Genomic DNA, 23,253 nt, shown 5'->3' on the forward strand with positions numbered 1-23,253 from the left:
CAAGCCAACATCACCAAGAATGGCAGAGTTCATATTTACGCCGCGTATAAGTCTGAAAAAATATGTAGCTAAATAAAGATCCCTTCTAAATTTTAAGCTACAGTATGTAAGCATCCCTAAGAGAAAATCAGTCTTTAAATATAATTATCATGTAGGTACGAGTATATAATTACCATACATATTATATTATATTTGTCTGTGAATATCTCACATATCACATGAGACAAAATATATGAAAAGATTATACACATATAAATCGTCACCTTACTATTAAAACCTCGAAAGTCTGTTTGAGAAGAACGTTGAGGGGAATAAAAAAACGTAATAAAAACAATATTGTAATCACCTCTATAATCGATTCATCTGCTAACACTGGTTGTAAAATACGAGGTTTTAATTCCATCTTTGAGACCACGAGACTTACGAGTTTTTAAAAATTATCGATAGATGTACAGCATACAAGTCTAGAGAACCGAGGTTTTGATACGATTTAAAATGTTTTTTTGTTTAAATTGTGTCGAACAAACTTCATTTTTTCATAATATTGGACTTACGAGGTCTCAATAGTAGATAAGATGACGAAATGCAAAAGCTAAATTTTATAAAAAAATACTGTTATAATATTTTGACAGAATATTATTATGCTTACAGTACGAAAAATGGTCATAGTATTATAACGGGAGAGTATTGAGAAAATATTGTATTTATCCAAGAGTAAACTATTTTTTTTAACGAATAAGAATGTAACATTCTATATTATATTGCACATACAGTGTGTATATGCATGAGATGTTTTCAAATGATGTATGTTTATCCAAGAGATTTAAGGATAATAATTATAATAGATATAGAAACATATGAAAAACAACCCTCGATAGCTGCCGATAGCAGTCTTGTGTATAGAATAAATGCGCTGGGGTCGCTTTTCGCAAATACTAATAACACGAGCGACGAAATAAAAAGCAGGATCGCCTTCGCCAACAGGACGTGCTATTTTGGTCTTCAAAAGCTTCTGAAGAACAAGGCTCTCTGAAGGAAAACCAAAACAGCCTTCTATAAAACTCTCCTGCGCCCGGTAATAACATATGGATCAGAAATGCTGGACACTCAGCAAACAGCAAGAGAGAAATATGGATATCTTTAAGAAGAATCTTTTGGAGCTATTCAAGAAAGTGGCATTTGGAGGTCCGTGTCCTGAAACTTGTACGTATGCAGTTATCCGTATCGGAAACATATATAGTACCTACTGACATAAAATTCATGTCTAAATCAAAAACGGTTCTTGTCAGTTTACAGGAAACCAGCAGCAAACAAATTATTAAAATAGCCGATATACCTACTGGATTATTTGTTCGGTTAGGTTAGGTTAGGTTTTCATTCTTGAATTCATGAATTTTGCCAAAATCAGTTATGAAACTTGAATTAATGTTCATATTGAATCTAATAAAATTAGAGACCGTGTAGTATACGGTCATCTCTTTCCGATAAGAAAGCGCACGGCCAACTGTGAAATATTTTACATACAATTAACATGTAACCTTGGAGGTCAAGGTATAATGAGGAGCTGTCCACACTTTATGGGGACAAAAAGATCACGTGGCATATAAAAATAAAGAGACTGTACTGGATTGGCCACGTGCACAGAATTCCGGAGTATCGGCGTGGCGGGCTATGTACGCACCCCTCGATGACAAGAGAAGACCTGGACGGTCAAAATTGAGATAGCTGGGGCCCGATTTCCTAACTATTGTCTCGTGTGGCACCAGAAGACATGACGTAATTGTGACGTCAGCCAATACACGCTCGAGCGGGCGGCATGTATTGGCTGACGTCACAATTACGTCATGTCGTCTGGTGCCACACGAGACGATAGTTTGGAAATCGAGCCTCTGAACTGCGACACGGGAAATTTAAAAATGCTCGGTCAAAGCAACTGGAGAGTGTCAGCGCCGGATCGTCCAGGATGTAGGAAGTTTGTGAAGGAGGCCAAGACCCACCAAGAGTTGTAGTGCCATAAATTATGATACATTTGACCCATAAGACAATAATATGGTCACCCTATCTATATTATATCTACACATATATATGTATATAGACTATGTTATCATTCGTAATACATATATTATATATAATATTATAATATCTAGAATTGAGTCACTGAGCTACGCGTATGAATGTATATAGCATATAATTTATGATATATGTCTTACATATATATGTATATATGAATGTGAAAACCCTGCCAAAGCGAAACATTCTTCCTGACGGAAATCACTTTGTGATGCAAATTTACTTGAAACGGCTGCGCAACTGATTTAATAATTCAAACATATATTGTATATATATAATATATAACATATATTTTTTTTATATATTGCAGCAAAACTAGTATTTCTTACTAAAGTGTGAACAACCCAATACGGGTTTTCCGAAAAACATTTTTCCTTTGATGAAACTTTTCCCCAATTTTCTTTCTCGCACCCGAACTTTTTTTGATAAATTTGGAAATGAATTGGCATAAATTTCATATATATATATATATATACACCATATATACCACAGAAAATGTTATATATGTGCAAGTCACCTTATGGTATGAAAATTATGCTTATATAGGGCCCAACTTAACAACTGGAAATTGCTCAATTCGTATTTTTTTGTATTTTTTACAACGTTTTTATTAGCTTGTTTGTCCAGTACAAATCTTGTAATCGATTTTTAACTAACTTCCCGACTAGCTAGACATTTTAAACTTTTATAATATATCAGAACACGATGCCAATGCATTCTTTTATAACTTTTAGCCATATTTAAGCAGAAATGAATTCATTTTCAGTTAATCCTGTTTTGTATGAAAAGTTATTTCGGAAGAAATCCGTAATCCAATCCACTATTATTGGTTGCTAAGGGGGTGGTCCTAGCAACTAAATTATTAATATATACGTGCGTTACTATGGAAATCAAAATGACTCAGTATTCAGTATTCTATATTTGTTTGTTTGTTACAAAATAGCAAAAAAATGATTTGTTTGCAATTGCTTTTATTTGTCCTAAATTATTAATACATAGAAAATTGTCAAGTTTATATGATTCAACAGAAAATTTAAAAACGTGGTATATAAAAAATTCTTTGGTTGTACACTTTACTATTAAGACCACGGAACAGGTGATAATTAGAATTCCAATATTTTATATACCAATACAGTAAAGTTTGACGCATGGTTTTGAATGTGTAGAGAAAATGTACGAAAATGAACCACACATTATATACGTGCAATAGTGTGTGTAATACATTGAGCGTAAATGCATAAACCGAGATCAGTTGTCAGTATTCGACGTATGACGTATTCTTGACACGTGTTCAAATTTATCCCGTATTCTTCCTTACTTGAGATCGGTTGCCAGCTTCTGCTTACCCGTTAGGTATTTCTGAGTTCCCTGATTAAGAGACAATGGGTCACCTTTGAAGATCTATTCATGCATCCAAATGCACTCCCTACTAGTTTGGTTCTGCGAGCAGTCTTATCATATAATATACTACAGTCAATTGTTTTTGTTGTCCAAGATGATTTTACTGCTAAAGACATTAATCTTTAAACATACTCTGAAGCTTGCATTCGAACGCTCCTGAATCATGATTTTAAGGCCTTATGTGTTGTTCTCAAAGACAACAATATCAACTGGAAAGCTCCAGTGACCGTGGTATTCGCCGTTAACGGCGATTTTACAACGTTTTTATTAGCTCGTATTCTTGTTTGTCCGGTGGTTGTTTGTCCAGTACAAATCTTGCAATCGATTTTTAACTAACTTCCCGACTAGCTAGACATTTGAAACTTTTAGAATATATCAGAACATGATGCCAATGCATTCTTTTAATACTGTCAGCCATCTTTAAGCAGAATTGAATTCATTTTCAGTTAATTCTGTTTTGTATGGAAAGTTATTTCAGAAAAATCCGTAAAAAGTAAAAGACTATTATTGGTTGCTAAGGGGGTGGTCCTAGCAACTGAATTATCAATATATACGTGCGTTACTATGAAAATCAAAATGACATTTCAGTAGGTATTCTATATTTTGTTTGTTTGTTTGTTTTTTTATTTACTTCATATCAAGTACAAGTTTGAGCATATTGAGCATAATAATTCAACAGAAAATTTAAAAACGTTCTACATAAAAAGCTCTTTTTATCTTGTAATTATTACTGTTTACCCCATCAAGTCGCCATTATAGATCTTCAAAATTGGCGCTGAATTATTTGGGTGATATCGTGTCGCCTTGTCGGACACATAATATTATAAAATAGTTAGCAAAACAGCTTGAAGAATATAAGCAAGTACTTTAAACCGACCCTAACTGCACAATGTGTTTTAGCGAACTTCAAAAGGAAGGATTAATTCAAAACGAAAAATGTTTGATGTACTTACTATAGATCTTCAAAATATAATTGTATTAAAATTATTAGCACTATAAAAAGATGATAACACTTGACTGCTTCCTGTGAAAAATGATAATTGAAAACTATTATTTGGTGTCCGAGGGCAGTTGACGCAGTGCATATTCAACATAATACCCGTTTACACGTGCACGGATTTACTGTCAACAGTAAGTATTATCACGGTCATGGGTAACAGTGGCGAAGGGTGGAAGTAGGCTGTTTAGATCCAACATAAATAGTGCACATTAAGCTTTGTCAGTCTTTTTATTGAACTAAGACTATAATTTACATGTGGTGTTGGTTAGTTTTTAAAAATCAATTAAACTCCGCCTTAACCAACCTAAAATTGTTTTAGTACGATTTGGGCGATCAGACAAAACTGTGCACATTTACTTTTACATTCATACTTATTTGTTTATAATAAGAATACATATTAATATTACACAAGTTGCTGGTTAGTTTTTTTTAAAATCAATAAGCCCTGCCTAACCAAACCATAATAGATAACAAAATATTATTATATCTATAAAATATCCAAAATTATGTATGATTTAATGGCATAATTTTAGATATTTTATAGATAGACGATTATTTTTGTATTATTATCTATAATGACTTTGTTTTCGCATGGTTTAATTGAATTTTAAAAACTAACCAACACCATCTGTAAATTATTGTAACAAAAAATACGCATGACTGACAAAGTTTAGTAATCGCTATTTATGTCGGATCTTAACAGCCTACTTCCACCCTTCGCCACTGATGGGTAAACGTGTATTATCCTGCAGTAGCAAGCTTGCCTGCATGAATCAAAAAGTTTGGATGCTTCTGAATTTTCATGCGACAGTAGGGATTTTTTTTGATCTGTGCCTGCGCAGTAGAACGATAGGGACGAAGCCGGTGGCAAAAAATGAACTATACTCATTTTGAGGTTAACCGATTTTCACTACCTGTCAAATGGTACCATAAAATGACAACATCGCGTCTTAGTTACTCTTGAAGAATGAGATTGGAGAGACAGTTAGCACATTTACGTGTAAACCAAAATCCATGCACGTGTACAGGCGCTATATTATAAAGCATGCGCAAAACAACTCAATGTTAAAACCAGAATAATTACAAAGTTGAAGCGAAGTGTAAAATGAATTGAACATACATAATTCTGAATGTACCATGTATTCTGAAAACACTCATGAGAAAATATAGCCAGTGTGTTTGCCATAGTGTTTTCAGAATTATATATGTTCAATAATTAGAATGGTACATTCTTAAATCTTGCGAATTATTCGTTGAATACAAGATATATTTAATTAAAAATTATTAACAAGTTCAAGTAAGTTGCAACAGAAAATATTGGTGAGATCCGTGACGTCCGTTAGTAATTAAAGTAATAAATGCTTTGATTTAGAATACACAAATCGATTGCTTATCGCAAATCAATTTAGAGACCGCTTATGAGCAGGTCAATAGTTAAAAATTGTCACAATTAAGCATGGCAGCTGTAGCATAGTGGTAATGCACAGGGCGCGAAACACAAGAGACGTAGATTCGATTCCTGCCGGGTGTCTTACTTTTTTAAGGATTTTTTCTATTGGCTATATTTTCTCATGAGTGTTTTCAGAATATATGGGACATTCTTAAATCTTGTGAATTATTCGTTGAATAAAAGAAATAGTTAATGGAAAATGAATTGATTTAAATGTATACATAGATAATCGGAGAGTTTACCTGTCGAGAATTACTTACAAAGTTTTAACAAATACTTTTCCTTTTCTTCCAGAACACTACCACATATTCGTCGGTGATTTGAGTCCAGAGATTGAAACACAAACGCTAAGGGAAGCCTTCACGCCGTTCGGAGAAATATCGTAAGTACTCATTTTTATCTATAGATTGACTGTCTTTTTACTATTCTTCATATTGGCATAGTCAAAACTTTAATATTGTCAGGAAATTAAATTTTTAAGTTAAAATGTAGTGTACAAGTGAAGAAGATAGGGAGTCAGACAAGGCTGTGTACTTGCGTACTTTATTGTTATAACCACGATGATTTATATCAGGGGTAGTCATCCTTTTTATACCTACCGCCCGCTTTTGTAACTCTGTTAGTAGTAAAATTTTCTAACCGCCCACCGGTTCCACAGTAATGGTGATTTATAAAGTAGGGAAGTAACTTTGCTTTATAAAATTTATAAAGGAGATTTCCAGCAAGTTAAAGCATTTACTAATAATTACTTAGGTACCCTTAGACTATAGATACATATAGACGCTACCCGTTGCATTGCTAAATGAAGCCGCGTGCCTTGCGTTCGGTTTGTGAGCGAGCGAACGCATTCGTCTACAAATGTTCGAGACCATAGACCATTTCGGTAGTGCTCGCCCAAAGTGCTCGCACTAGACGCTCAGAATTAAAATATAATTTTCTATTTTTTTTACGTTATATAGTATTTTTAAGCAGTCAAAATGCAACCATTAGATAAAGATATCCATAATTTAAGTTATTTTAAAGAAACACTAGGTCACTGATATTAAAATATATAACAAAATACAAATAAATTATCACGAACGTGTATCAACTTACTTATGAAACGTAATACCATCTTCTTGCTTATCAGTACGGCTACCACATTTTAAGACAACGCACAGAACCATCTTTTCTACTTAATTAACCAAAAATATTTACCACTGACTTTATGTTTAACACAAAAAATATCAATTTTAGCAACACGAGCTCGCAAGTTATCGACGCTATGTGAAGCGTTTCGCCCCGATTTGATGGCGATACTTTTGGAAACTGGCTTGTAGCTAGTAGACCTTTTATCTTACTCTAGCGCGTGTCGCAGAGATTGTAAGGGTGCCGAATACTTTCTCACTCGCACTCATGCATCGTTTTTGTTCAGGCCTTTAGGTACCAAATACTTTATGTCAGACTTTCACTAAGTTCTCTTCTATCTAAAAAAATCTTTATAAAACAACTTACTTTAGTTAAATCTATCTTTATATTTATACTTTGCACACATAAAAGCATGAAGTCTGATGAAATTACATTTAATTAATTAAATTATTAGTGAGATATTTACTGATTTTAACTGTTGACACAGCTTGGTCTCAATCATTCATTACTTTCCAAAAATTATATGATACTATCATATACTGCTATAAACATAAAACCTAATGAACAAGTTTTTAAAACCCCTACCGCCCACCATGAAAGCTGGAACGCCCACTAGTGGGCGGTAGGAACCAGGTTGACTACCCCTGATTTAAATAATTCGAAAGATGTTTAAATTAGAGATAAAAAACAGATGAAGGGTATGCGGTATTAGCCCAGTTGCCCCATAACCGAGGACTATCAAAAGTCAATGGGACGTCCCGTGACTCTTCCCACTTCACTATTATGTCATAATCATCAGTCTGAATCTATCCACTGCTGGATATGAAGACCTCTCCAAACTGAATCCACTTCTCTCGGTCCAAGTTTATTCCTTACTCGAGATCGGTTACCTGCTACTCCTTACCCGTTAGGTATTTATTTCTGAGTTCCCTGGGGAAGATCGTTTTTCGATTAATCCATTTTATCTATCTGTACTTAAACAATAAAAAATATAGCGATAACACTTACAATATTTTTTTAACGACATTGGATCCATTAGACCAGTGGTTTCCAAACTTTATGTTACTACGCCTCCCTTTAAAAAAAATCTGATCTTGGCGTCTCCCCCCCCCTCTTTATTTTTACCTTTCTACCTACTCTTACCCTTTTAAATATTAAAAATGTACGAATACAAAAATTAAAAAAAAAACATAAAAATAAAAAAGGTTTTACTACTTATATTATATTATTTTTTAAAGTATTTTTGTTTTTCATGCGATGAATGTGCTTGCTTATTAGCACAATCATTTTCAATAGTAGTCAATCCAAATTCATCATCGTTCATTGACAAATGGATTCTATCATGGGCCCCGCATACTGAAGCGGGCCCACCTACCTATCGCTGGTTGATAGCAGTGTGGTGCTCTAATGTAGTATTTCGTAAATTTATACACAGATGTTATCATATATGTACCTATATCAATCATCATATAGGTATCACATCAAATTAGCAAACTAACCAAGAACTTTTGCTTGCTTCAATATGGCGCAGAAATCGTTTAAAAGTGGAAACATGGCGAACTTTTTATTTTGTAATTTTGATTTCCAAAGCTCCATTGAATGAACCAGTGAATGCATTAGTGGTCCTTACGTTGATTTCTTCACTCATTTTTTTTAAATTTCAACCAAATAGACAAGTTTAACAACAAAATTATCGTTCCTAAACAAATTTGCCTCAAATTTCAACATTATGATTTGACCCTTTTATTTAATTTTTTCACGAGATGGTATAGAAGTGAGGTATTATAAAATTAGTCTCGACAATATTCTCAGACAGGTGTGAAAACAACTTTTTATAAGACTGTTTTTTTATTTAGTTTATAACTAGCGGACGTTTTATAAACTATGCATTTGCAAACTGCAAACCTGTGGGTACATTAATTGTGTTAAACTTGTCGCCTCTTCCTTTGCAACACTCCGCGCCTCGCCGTTTAGGAATCGCTGCGTTAGAGTGTTAGACTCTCTGTAACATTAGAGGCCATTGATCCTGTTTTTTTCTCTCTTTCAAAAGTTCTCCACGATAATCCACGTTAATCACAAAGGCAAAAGTTGGAGAAAATTATCACAAAGGACTTTTTAAATATTCAAACAACAAACTGCCGGGGTCGCGGGGGAGAGGTAGGAGTGCGGACGGGGGACGGCCTTATCGGGCTTTTCTTGCGCAAGAGTCAAAAAGTGTTTCATTTCAGAGACAGACCAAGTTTGGGGAAAGTTTAGGAATTTCAGTGAAATTTGATACTATTAGCAATTCTGCTTGAACTCTCTTGAGGTTAAGTATGCGATAGAGCGGAGCGGTGGAGGGAAGCGATTTAGTCGCACACTTTAGGCTGTGAACAATTCAGTTTACGTGATTTGTGTCGCTAGATTTCAAAATCAGCCAAATCCATAATTGATGAATAGGAGCTTTTTGTTTTCTCAAATACACAATCATAAGGGTGAAAGTTTATATTATTTCGAGTATAGAATATTTAAAATTAATAAATTCCACATTTTGATAATGCAGAAATGTTAGAAAGCAGTATTTCTTCAGAAATTCACAAAAAAATCAAAAATACCTAAAGGTGGACTTGGCTGATTTTAAAATGTAGCAACACATTTAGGTTAAAATATTTTGTAAAAGCATATATGGTATAACAGAGCTACAAACAGCGGATTACATTTAAATTGTACGTATTACATTTTACCGTAGCACAGTTCACCGTGAAGCTTTTTATTGGAAAGAGATGACCGTATACTATACAGTCATCGATTTTGGTAGTTTTTATGACGTACTTAAGTACAAGTCGGTTTACAGGAAGACATGCGGGAGCTGTGCCAATTTTCATAGCTGATTTTGGCAACATTCATGAATTCAAGAATGAAAACCTAATCTAACCTAACCTAACTTAACCAAACCTGACCTAAATAATAATCCAGTATATCGGCTATTTTCAAAATTTGTTTGCCACCGACCTGAACCGTGTTTTATTTAGACATGAATTTTATCTCAGTATTGTACGACCCAAATAGGTTGGACGGTCTTTAATATACGACCATATGTTTCCGATACAATATTTCATAGTGAAGTGTGATACGACAAACTGCATACGTATAAATTTCCGGACACGCAAACAGCGAACTAAACAGAACTAAACAGACAAATCTTGAAAAAAATGATATTTGTAGAACCATAGGAAATTTATATAACAACTAGAAAAAATCTTAAAAAAAACAACACCCATCAGATTCGAACCCAGTTATATATTTCTCTGAGGTCTTTTACTATCGTTCAAAGTTATTTTTGTTAATAATTCTACTTTAATTAAATTAGATTTAACACACTTTGTTTTGAAACTATTTTAGATTATTTTATTTGATTCATTTCACACGCAAAACGACTAATCGCGCCGCTTGTCGTATCGCTCGTCGCCCGCGACGCTTTCTTCCGCCGCTCCACTCTACTGTGTACGCAGGTCCCCCAAGTTTTTGGTTTGATGTGGCATATATTTAAACATATCTGTAAACTTTATTTATATTCGGCTGTTTGAGTTCAGAGTAATTATTTTTACCAAGCCAAGCCCTGGTTGAAACATTACGATATTACATATAATATTTATGTATATTCCCTCAAGGACTTTACTAGGTACATAGTACCAGGTGCCCATATATTTTACGCGAATAGAACATTGGTTCTTTTTCATCTTCATCAAGACCTCATGACTGAGGATTAGAGGTGAGAAAACTGATTGATTTTGAAGACTATGTATACTTACTTACTACCAGTATAAAAAAATACTTAGTATCGAAACTTGTTCCAAAATACTTACTAGTATTTTGAAATATCGGCTTCAATAGAATCGTTAAAAATACACTGAGCTCAGTTTTTCGTAATTTCCCATTTATTATAAAATTTTAAACACATTGAGTTGTTTTTATGTTAGGTTATAATATTCTTGTTAATTTAATTATATAATTAAATAATATAATTATTCAAGTGCTATCTTGCTTGCGCGCATTTAATGTCAATAGTATTGAAAGTCTACCGACTAGCCAGCGACTCGCGATGATATCATCACAAAGTTTTATGGTACGTACTGAGTGTGTCTAGGACGATTTGGCGCCGGGACAACTGGACGCCTCGCAATTCGAAATTAAATAGACGTTTGGTACTTATAGGTACTTATAAAAAAATATTTCTTATTATTATTTATATTTTAATTATTATATTATTATGATTTAAAAGTTGATAAGAATTTAAATATGCACACGTAAATAATGATTTAATTGTGCATATGTTTAAGTTACAACGAAAAAAGAGTTTTTTAATTTATATTATAAAGCCTTAGGCATGGTAATTCTCAATCCGCAATAAAAAAACATTATGTTAGGATTAAAATGAATTAAACCTACTAAGTAGTAGATAGAAACTGATTAAAATTCTTCGTCTACGTTCTGTATAAATACGTGTCTACGACAGTGCGGCGTCCGATTGTCCTGGCGTCCAGTTGTCCCATTCCCTACTGAGTATGGGTAGTTTCATCCGAGACTTGAGAACACAAACTGGTGACAGTATTTTTAACTGAGGATCGTAACCCGGAAGACTTGGCTGTCAAACAACCTTATCAAACAGTTGGCCACTCTCATCTCGGTATTCTACGACATACGAGGCCTGTATCAGAGGAAGACCCATAGCACTTATGAACTGGTACAATCATCTGGGGAATCCAATATGTCCTTTAATATTCTCATGGCCTATGTATAAAAAACAAGACGGCACCAGGGCTCGAAATGGACCGGAACGCACCGGAGCGCTGTTCCGGGTCGTGAAATCTGTAAAGTTATCGCTCCGTCTCACGGACAAAATAATTTGAGCGTCTGAGCTAGATATGCCATAGAAAGATATAACAAAAAATCTAGCACACTTATGTTTATAAAATACACATAAAATTTGATAACCTTGTTAATATCCTCAGAAAATTTTCGAGCGCTCCGGTTCGTAAACTTTTCCATTTCGAGCGCTGGACAGCACTGATGATCATGGCCCCCACAAGGAGGGGGCTGACAGACCTCTAGCCCTCTAGGCCTAAATACAATGTTCGAGTGCTTTGGTTATTTCTTGACTTTTCTTGTATTTTCGATAATTTTTGTAAATTTTGATAACCATTTGGGGTTTTCAAAGTATTGATGTTACGCAGTCATAATATTGTTGGAACGAATAAGAAAATGTATTCTGTCTCTATCTATACGTATACTATTTAAGCAAAGGCACACGCCCTATCTGAATAGTCTTGATAATGGTGTTACAACCGAAATAGCTATCGACAAAACCTTTTTTTAAAAAACCTGTAGAATTTAATATTATTTATATTTTCATTCCTTAAGTAAATATTGCCGATAGTGTTCGTTAGTTTAAAAAAAATCAATTAAACCATCCGTAAATAAAGCCATAGTCAAAAAATATTCATATACTTATCTATAAAATATTTATGCCATTCAATCATACATAATTTCAAATATTTTATAGATATAATTTTTTTACAACGTTTTTCTTAGGTCGTATTCTTATTTGTCCGGTGGTTGTTTGTCCGTTACAAATCTTGCAATTGATTTTTAACTAACTTCCCGACCAGCTAGACATTTGAAACTTTTAGAATATATCAAAACACGATGCCAATGCATTTTTTTAATACTTTAACCATCTTTAAGTAGAATTGAATTCATTTTCAGTTAATTCTGTTTTGTATGAAAAGTTATTTCGATACTGTCATTGGTTGCTAGGGGTCATAGCAATTAAATTATTAAATAATAATATATACGTGCGTTACTATGGAAATCAATATGGCATGACATTTCATTATTCAGTATTTCTATCAAGTACAAATTTTTTTGGTCGTTTAAGCTAGTCAAGTCAAGTTTATATGATTCAACAGAAAATTTAAAAACGTTGTATATTATACAAAGTTCTTTTTATCTTATAATTATTATATTTAACATTGTTTGATTAGGCAGAAAAACTAACTAACGCCATCTGTGATAATATTATGAACCTACTTATTCGTAATTTAACGAAAATAAGTGTGACTAAAAAAATGGGCCCTATTTTTGTCGGGTCCCTCATAGCATACCTAAACTAGTATGATTTGATTTAGTCAGGCTTTAATTGACTTCTTAAAACTAACCAGTAAGATCTATAATTTGTATTTTTAGTTAAATGAAAATTAATAATTATTAGTATGACAGGGATTCCAATCCCGGGATCCCGGGCTATTTTCGATACCTATGAATCCCGGGATTGATAAAAATAATCCCGAAACTTTCGGGATTGATTTTTTTATCAATTTTTAAGGAAAATAAAATAAAAACGAAAATATAACAGAAAAATACTTCTAATAACTAATAACTACATTAGAAATAAACTGAGTTTGAATGAAGTTTGATTTATACCCATGTGTAAGCTGCTGATTCATTTTATTTTTTCACATAAATTAATAAAAATGAGAAAGATTGGAAAAAACAATGCTTAGCACTATTAACAAAGTAATTCCACCATGATCTCATACGTTTTACGGCAGTTTTATATTTGGCTGACTAATTAGATTTATGAAGCGGAAAGGCCATAAGTACACCATGATTTGCTTTACTATTTAAAATCTCGCTAACCCATTCATTAAGTCTTTACTATCAGAAACAACAATCTCATATTAATTATTTATATTACAATATTATTTACTCCATTAAACTTGTGTATTTCCAAGATTGAACGTATACAATATTAACAACAAATGTCTTAAATACTCGTAGTATAAATTATACCAGATTTACTTTTGACCGATTTTATCAATGTTATTTGTAAATATAAAAATTTTATATTAACAATGGAAAAAATGCCAATCCCGGCATTGTCAAATTGTAATCCCGAAATCCCGGGATTAGAATTTTGGCTCGGGATTGGATTCCCTAGTATGAGTGATAAAGTTTTGTTTGCACTATGTCGGATTTTAAACAGCCTATTTCCACCTCTCGCCACTACAATTTACATATAACCAAGATTATGGCGTTCCACTAAGAATGATCGACACTTAACAACATTAAAATGATACACTATAGAATATTATGTTTTTTTGTAGGGATAATAATTTTGTTTTGCCCCTCGTGGAATCAGGTTATATCTGAAAGGATATTGTTGAAACCTTAATAATGACAAAACCGACTACAATAGAACTTTCCACAAACAATTTAGGCAGAAATTATGTCAAAGTTTTAACTCACTTTGTCTATGGTTTGCGATTATGTCATGCTACATTATTCTCCATGGATAGGCTGGCAGTATTTGCCTATAGCCAAAAACGGGACAACTATTATTACATAAATATTCGTGCCCAACGTTATAAACAGTGAAGGGCCAAACAAAATTTTGATCATATTCATCATTACTTTTGGCACTAAAATCCTTCCTTCATCCTGGATTAACACAAACAAAGACAGTTTTTAATGTCTGAGGAGAAGATATCCAAGACTAAGGTCGCCACGCTCTCAATAGAGCTTTGATTGGGTTTACTGATTGATATAATTTAATAAAAAATGCTATGGAAGAAAATTCACACAAATAAATGAACATACAAAAAACTATACGGACATACAAAAAATATGTGAAGAGATCTTCACGTCCGCAGTAAGACGCCGCAAATTTTTTGTGGCGACCAACTCGGACGATCCGATAGACAACAACTGCTTGGACGGACTTGAGCATCTATTCCCTTTCTGAGCACATTCTCGGAACCACTGGATTCGCGCCAATATGATTATCCATTTAAACTACGGGCATCCAACTTCATTACGACTATTTTAACTAGTAGTTCTTACAAGAAATTCTTATCAAATTGCGTTAATAATGTTGGATATCGGTTTATTAATACGTACATACTTTAAGACAGGGTTGATGAACCTTTTTACATACGCGTGCTAAAATTTCCCGAATATTATTTTTCGACTGTCTGACGAGCCGAGCAGTTTTTCATGGGGAAAAATGAAAAAATAGTTTTTAAGAATTCTATTAAAAAGTTTAAAAATAACGATTAAGTTCTTGAGACTTCACTGAACGGTTTTTCATTTTTAGCAATATGTTTTGTATTTTTTCTGATTTTTTTTTTAAATTAATTATCTTTTCGCGGGCTTTATTGTGAGGATGAATACCGCTGTGATTAGGGATGACCAGGAGGTGTAGATGGAGTGTCGTCAGGAGGAGAGATTTGGTGGTTGTTGCTCCGATTGATGCAGGAGCGAGTTTTATTTGCAGTTGGTACAAGAGTATGTTATAAGAGAGTTATGTTACAATACTTATGATATTGTCCCGAGGTCCGAACTCGTGGGACAGGGGTGACTTACACGAAGCTTACTGATCAGACGGAGATTATAATTGATACTAATAGGTATTTAGACTGAGCAACTGTGACCTACTAATTATATGCATGAATATTCGGTAAATTGCGAGTCATTGCTGATGAAGTTTGCAATATTGAGAAATCTGCTGGACCCTGCATTATTGCACTTCGATGTCACGCGTGACGCGGGCTGACTGTAGATGCGACGATTGTGTGATAGTTTAAATGACTTGCTAATTATTACAACGTTGAAATAATGCCAGAGGTCATTGACCACTACAGCACCCCTCTGCCAGAAATTACGTCGTGATTTCGATACAGAAAATAAAAACAATACTTAATACAATAATAAACACATAATGCGTTTGCGCTGAATCAGTTTGCCGCAGTGTAAGGCCCGTTTCAGACGGGACACTGGTGTCGCGCTTGTATATATATAATAAGGAGGCCTTTGTATTATGTTTATGAACGTCCCAGAGCTAATGAGTTAAACGTGTGTCCGATACACTTTTCCGCCGGCCGCTACATTCTCGAGCCGCCGATACACTTTTTTTTATTGCCGCAGCCAGTTTTATGTTCTAATTTATAACGCGAAATTATGCGTTGACGCATTAGCTCTGAGGCGTGCATAAACATAATAAAAAAGGCCCGTTTATTCGAATACAAATGCCTCCTATATATATGGAGCGCGACACCGGTGTCCCGTCTGAAACGGGCCTAAGCAAAAACGGACGTTATACAAAGATGATAAATAACGAAAACAAACAATAAATCGATCATCAAGAATTTTGTAGCACTTGTTCACTTAGGTTTTCATAAATGATTAATTAATTCAAGGTTTTTTTGTCTTCAAGTGCCATAGGTTCGCCATCGCTGCTCTAAGAGATAGTAAAAGATCTAAATGCGACCAAGAGTATGCTAGAGGCGTCATATTGTCAGTACTGAGCCACGTTTTTCTCCAAACGCAATTCCATCATCATCATACATTCCTACCTACATTTTAATACAAAAAAAAATCGGTGTGTGTACTTATGTACGCGCGTTAGAAGTTGTACTTCTTTTGCGTAACAAAACAAAAACATAACTTGTGATAAACTAGATTCTTTGACTAGCTCTTAATTATCTTGTTAAATTAAACACTCAAGAAAAAGGACCGCTTATTGGAACGCCGTTGGTTTATTTATATACACTTTAACTTATGTTACTAAATTATATAATGATTTCTCGTTGTTTTTATTTTTAAAGTACCAACTATCAGTTTGACGTTTAATCGTTTGTTTACGTAAGGAATTGCAAATGGACGACAATAATAAATTCGCTGCCTAGGCGTACTCTACTGTGGCGTAAAGGTAGTGCGTTCGGCTGATAACCAAACAATCGGTGGTTCGAATCCAATCGAGAGCGTTTTTTTTCGTGTGAAAAAATAAATTGTGTGTTACATGTCACACGCCAAAAGTACACTCTGATCTGATTTTTCAAACGCGCCTAAAGAAGTATAACTTCAAAAATTTAATATACTAAGAATCTTTTGAAATAAACCATCGGAAGCAGGGGCGAACTTGCAAAGATATGCTAATTCTAAATCCGTAATTTTATGCATTTAAAAAATTAATGGACTTATGTTACGCGGAATTGTCAAAGACGGGCTTTATTCAGAAAAAAGAAAAAAACTGTAATATATTCAAAAGAGAGCTTCTTGCCCGGCTTTAATGTTGCTTATGAAATTAAATAATTCATAAAAAAGATCTTGCAAATATATTTTAACTTAAGACTTATTCATAGAGAAATAAAAGTATGTAACAGAATTCAATATAGGTATCCACAATTTAAAAAAATTTAAAAAAAAAAGACAAACTGAATACGTGTATTAAATAAGGCTCAAAGTACCAAAAAGTAGTATTGTCTGTAGTTACAAAATACCGAGTCATTGCAGTAAAATTTCATGAAGCAGACCTTTTGAAAAATGTAGTTTTACAGTGTGAAGCAATCACGGCAGCTTCTATAATTTTAGGTATTAAGAACTCGCAAGTGTCAACACACCATTGTCAGCCATTTTATATTGAATGCCGTTGACCACTGCAGTGCTACTTACACCATTATAAATATTATAACACGCCAACGGACTTACAACGTCGACAGGTTTAATTAGTTTGCTGTATTTTTTTGATTTGCTTGAGGCACTTAGACTATAGTTGAAGTTATTGGCGTTGGTATGTAGAACATTTTTCTATAAAAATGTCAGTTTTTATTTTATTGGTACTTAGCGCCTTAATTAATACACGTATTCATTACTTATTAAGTAAAAAAAACTATTAGATACATACAATATCAGTATCGAAGGGTGGAGGTAGGCTGTTAAGATCTGCCATAAAAGTGCACATTAAACTTTGTTAGTCAGATGTATTTTTGTTTTTATTGAACTAAGATAGTTTACAGATGGTGATGGTTAGTTTTTAAAATTCAATATTAAACCCTGCCTAAACCCAACCATAATAGTTTAGGTATGTTATGAGCGATCTGAAAAAAATTATGAACACTTTTTCAGTCATACTTGCGTCATTCGTTGAATTAACAATATAATAATATATTAATGTATTACAGGTGGTGTTTCGATGAAAAATATTATATTCTATCTATAAAATACCTAAAATAATCATTAGTTGTTTGTATAAATTTCTCTTCCTATAGTCAAAAATCTGTTTATAACAGAAATACTGACCTGGGGCTTATGTTGATGTTATGTCAAAAGGCGAACCCCGGGTCTCAAAAAAAATACTCAAATGTAATAACACAAACATGCCCTCCAAACCAAACCCGCCCCGCCTTTGGTCTTAAACGAGCGTATCACGAGGCACTACGTCTTGATGTGAAGTATCTGTTCAGTTTTTTAGGAGCAGATACCCAAGACTGAGGTCGCCACGCTCTAAGCGAGCTCTGACTGCGTTTATTGATTTTACTCTAATGCAAAGTGCCGGGGAGAGAAAATGCAAGGAGAATGACAAAGGAAAATGAATTTAAAATATATATTACAAAAAACTAAGCTAATCATACGGATAGCAATATAACAAATAGTGCAAAACTTAAATCCATTAGGAATTTAATTGAAATTGCGTGGCGAAGGGTGGAGATAGACTGTTAAGATTCGCCATAAATAGTACACATTAAATTTTGTTAGTCAAACGTATTTGTTTTCATTGAAATAGGATTACAATTATTTACAGATGGTGTTAGCTAGTTTTTTTTAAATCAATTAAACTCTGTGTACTCCAAACCATAATAGTTTTAGTATCTTTTGGGAGATAGGTCAAAATTTTACATACTTTTTCATTCATACGTATTCGTTAACACAGTAAACACATTGCTGGCTCAAGGGGGGACATGCTCAGCGTATGTCAAAATTGAGCTTTTGTTCTATTTTAAAAGCATGATACTGGACACACCTTAAACGTTGTAGATAATCTATTTATATAATTTTGAAGCCTTATTATCCTTTATATTTATTTTACACATTTGATGACTGCATAAAGTATTTTTATTACATAAAATAGTATTCTTTTAAACCTCTCGCTCTAATGTTTTAGAATATAGTCATATTTCGGTACATAACTGTGCAGTGGTGTTAAGATTTTTTACATTTATTAATTTTTAAACGCATTTATAAAACCATTAGTATAATTTATGACGAGATAATTTTAGTAAAATATTTACGATAAAAATTATATTGATAATCTCTGTGATCCCAAATTTGACAAGAATTAGGCATTTTATTATTCAAAAAATCGGCAAGATTAACACATTTGAAGATAATTTTAAAGATACTAATTATAAGCTATGTCTTTGACCATTTAAGTGTGATAAACATCCTACGAATAAAGATTGCTTTATAATAATTATTGACCTAAGAATAAGGTAGTGTTTTTTTGAAGTACTCCATTTCTTTTGTCATCCCTCAGTGGTTAAGCTACAACATACGGCCGTAGCCATAAATTGGCAAACTAAAATTTAAGTAGGGAGTAAGATCATGTTAACGTGCGTATTTGAACATGTACCTAACCGATTTTTTTTTTAAACGGCATATGATCTTAATATGATCGGACATGGTGGGAAAAATAAATAATAAAGATTTTAATTACTTTATTGTATTAAATTATTATATACGTTAGAATTAAGTGTGCAAGTCATTCGTTGTCAGTGTGTATTTCCCATTGGTGAGTGCGCATAGTCCCTAAAGATAATTGCCAGAGCATTAGAAAGCTGCTATGATTCGCTATCGTAAAGCAGCACCGTCAGAATGCAAGCGTCGAATAGGCGGTAGGTACAGCGCTTGAAATGGAAAAGTTTACGAACTGGAGCGCTCGACAATTTTCTGAAGATATTTACATAGTTATCCAATTTATATGTACCTATTTAAGCGTAGGGTGTTCAATCAATGTGTGCTGCCCGTGTTCACGTATGGCTGCGAGACGTGGACCCTCAATACGAGAGATGTCCAAAGACTAAGCGTCGCACAGCGAGGCATGGAGAGGGGTATGTTGGGCATCACGCGAAAGGACCGTAAGAGAAACGAATGGGTTAGGAAGCAGAAGGGAGTACGCGATGTAATAGACGTTGGGCACATGCCCGTCGAAAGGACGGTCGCTGGACAAATGCAGTCATCCAATGGTATCAAAGGGGCACGAAACGGCTAATGACACATGACCGAGAGAGTTGGAGGAAACTTATGGAGGCCTTCATCCAGCAGTGGATTGACCCCGGCTGATAATTAATACAAATAAATGTGTTCGATTTCGGCTTATCTATCTCAGACAGTCAAGATATTTTTTCCACGAGATGGAGCGATAATTTTATCGATTTCACGAACCGGAACGGCGCTCCGGTGCGCTTCACACAATTTCCAGCCCTGGGTAGGTATTTGGATTTAACAGGGTAAAAAAATGAAAATCACTAGAATAGATAATACTTTATAGGTAGTGATTTTGTGTTGAAATTTTAACAGTTTACGCTGCGGGTTCATTGTTTCAAAATATTGAATATTGTCACGCGTGAATTCACCGCGCGACAAAAGGACACTTAATTCGCTCGCCCGAGCAAACACAGGAGCCTTAAAATATTCTTTAAGAACAGTAAACAATGAAATTTCGTTTGTCACTTTGGCGGCACTGCCCTAATGGCGGGGAAAAAGCGCGCGAAATCTGACGTGAACGAATGACAAATGAAACTTAAGGCTTTTCGTTAGGCACTGGGTAAGTTGTAGACACGGTTCAATGGCGGAACCACAATTTACGAGGGTACACGAATGGAACACAAAAATTTGCAAGCTTTCGAGACACTGGTTTCATAACAAACATCAAAATATGAATAAAATAAAATAATAGAATGTGGTTGGGCCATTTATATTCCCATTCCATTCCTTTATTTCCTCACATCCTAACCCCCAGTGTTATTGTAACCAGACAATCGATAAGCAATTACGGATCATGAGAGACGGTGTTACAAAGAACATGCGAGTTGCGTCTCGACAGCGGACGCGTGCAGGCTTCTAATAGCTTTCCGTCGCTTAAGTGATTGACTCAATAGATACAGACTCATTTATAAATGGATTATATGTGAGGGTGTATCATCATTGATACACCCTCACATATAATCCATAAAACTGTATCACATAGTGCGGGAGTGTACGAACCGGGTGACCCAAAACTATACCGCGCGAGCAAAAGTTGAAACCAGACCACGGAGCCATCATACATCATCACAAAGGTCAGTGTCTGCCACTTTGTTCCATCGCTCCCACCACTAGATCCGACCTCCTCATCTTCCCTTAAAAATAATTACAGTCCACTTAAAAAGCTCAATCAGAATCGTTATTTAGAAAAATCAACACAGTTAGCACTTTAGCACGTTTCTGTTATTTCCATTGGTCCAAACTCCAAATCAGCGATTTCCAAACTGGTGGCGCGGAGTGTTGCAAAGGCAAGTTGCAAGTTTGTAAATGCATAGTTTATAAAGAGCCTGGGTGCCCGGGCATAACACACAATCGGGCATATCATCACAAATTTACTCTAATAGTTAAAAATGTTATGTAGATAGTTGTGCGTTGCAAATATTTGATGTAATACTTACCTATATGATGATTATTATACTTAAATGAAAACTCCCGTGTATACTTTAGGAAACACTACTTTAGAGCACCACACTGCCCTTAACCCCAGTGATAGGTAGGTGAGCACGCCTAAGATCTTGGCCTGGGGGCCCGCTTCAGGATGTGGGGCCCACGATAGAATCCATTTATTAATGAACGATGATGAATTTGGATTGACTACTATTGATGGTACAAAGCCGACAAAATCAGAGCAGGCTAGGCCAAATTTCCAGTTTTGGAAACCATCAATTTGAGGTTGTAAACCGGTTCACATACCTGGGTTCCAATATTACAAAAGAGAACGAGGAACTGGAAGAAATAAAAGCCCGAATAACCGCTGCAAATAAATCGTACTTCTCATTGCTGCCCATATTCAAATCCAGAAAAATGTCCACAGAAAAACTGCGGCTCTATAAAACCGTCATACGCACAGTCGTTGCATACGGGTGCGAGTCATGGACGCTAGATGTGAAAGCAGCTGAAATGATGGATTGCTTTGAGAGAAAGATCATTAGGCGGATATACGGACCCATGAATGATGGTGGGGAGTGGAGAATTAGGTACAACACGGAACTATACCGCTTATACCAAGATACAAAACTCTCCAACTTCATAAAACTCCAGAGGCTAAACTGGGCAGGCCATTTCCAGCGCATGCCTGAGTCACGGATACCGAAGAAGATCCTCGAAAGAAACCCAGGGGGGAAAAGGCCAGTGGGAAAGCCACGCACACGATGTGGTGATAGTGTTGCAAAGGATGCCAACCAGCTGCTAAAGGTCGGGAACTGGAAAGGACGTGCGGAGGACCGTTCCGGCTGGAGGACAGCGGTGGAGGAGGCCAGGGCTCGACTTGAGCTGTAGCGCCATCTAAGAAGAAGAAGAAGACTATTGAAAAGAAAAAATGATAGAATTATCACGCGATATTTTATTGAAACAAAAACGCTAGTTCAATTTTGGTTGAATCGAAGTGAATAATATAAATGCCAAGAAAAGCAATGCAAGTTGTAAGTAAAGTACTGCTAATATTGATTCGTAACATCGTACTTATGTGAAACAGGATTTTATGCATTAGCTGCAATGAAATCCAAATATCGATCCCGTTCAGTAGAAAAAGAGCACTCTGTGCTAATAAACAAGCACATCCATCTCATGAAAAATAAATAAATTTAAAAATAAGTAGTAAAACCTTGTTTTTTTTTTTTTCATTTTTGTATTAGTACAGTTTTGGCCATTTAAAAGGGTGTCTGTATTATTTAATGAAATAAAGTGGAGGGGGCGCCAAGATTAGATTTTTTTAAGAGGGAGGCGTAGTGACATAAAGTTTGGAAACCACTGCTATAAATTAACATGGAAGGCATTCCATATATAAGGCGGTTATCTACAATAATTGGTAAATTCGTAATACTGCGAAAATTTAGGTTGCTAGAAATGGCTGCTCAAATTCGGGTATGTTCGTGCTGGCGAATACGCTGTACTGTTTTTTATTTACTTTGAAATTCGATCGGTAAACTATAAGGCCTACCGCGCATGGACGATTACATAACCGGCCGGTAGCATTCGGGCAATCGTTGGTTTGCTCGCGCATGATCCAAATTATTACCGGCCAGTATGTTTGAGCGCGCATGGCGTGATATAGATCGGAGGCAATGCGCGCGCACTGAAGATA

The 23,253-nt window shown here is 34.8% G+C and overlaps 1 protein-coding gene across 1 annotated transcript in view; it reads left to right on the plus strand.

Annotated features, from left to right (window-relative positions):
- The window catches only part of LOC147077100 (uncharacterized), a 335,612-nt gene that overhangs the window by 233,617 nt on the left and 78,742 nt on the right, over positions 1 to 23,253 (plus strand). Inside the window, exon 5 of the mRNA XM_085940721.1 lies at positions 6,216 to 6,303. Coding sequence (XP_085796847.1) covers positions 6,216 to 6,303 — 88 coding nt within the window. The remainder of the gene's footprint in view (positions 1 to 6,215; positions 6,304 to 23,253) is intronic.

The sequence above is a fragment of the Rhyacophila brunnea genome, unplaced genomic scaffold (assembly GCF_057557595.1).
Source record: "Rhyacophila brunnea isolate RB1 unplaced genomic scaffold, BYU_Rbru_1.0 scaffold_13, whole genome shotgun sequence".
Lineage (NCBI taxonomy): Eukaryota > Metazoa > Arthropoda > Insecta > Trichoptera > Rhyacophilidae > Rhyacophila > Rhyacophila brunnea.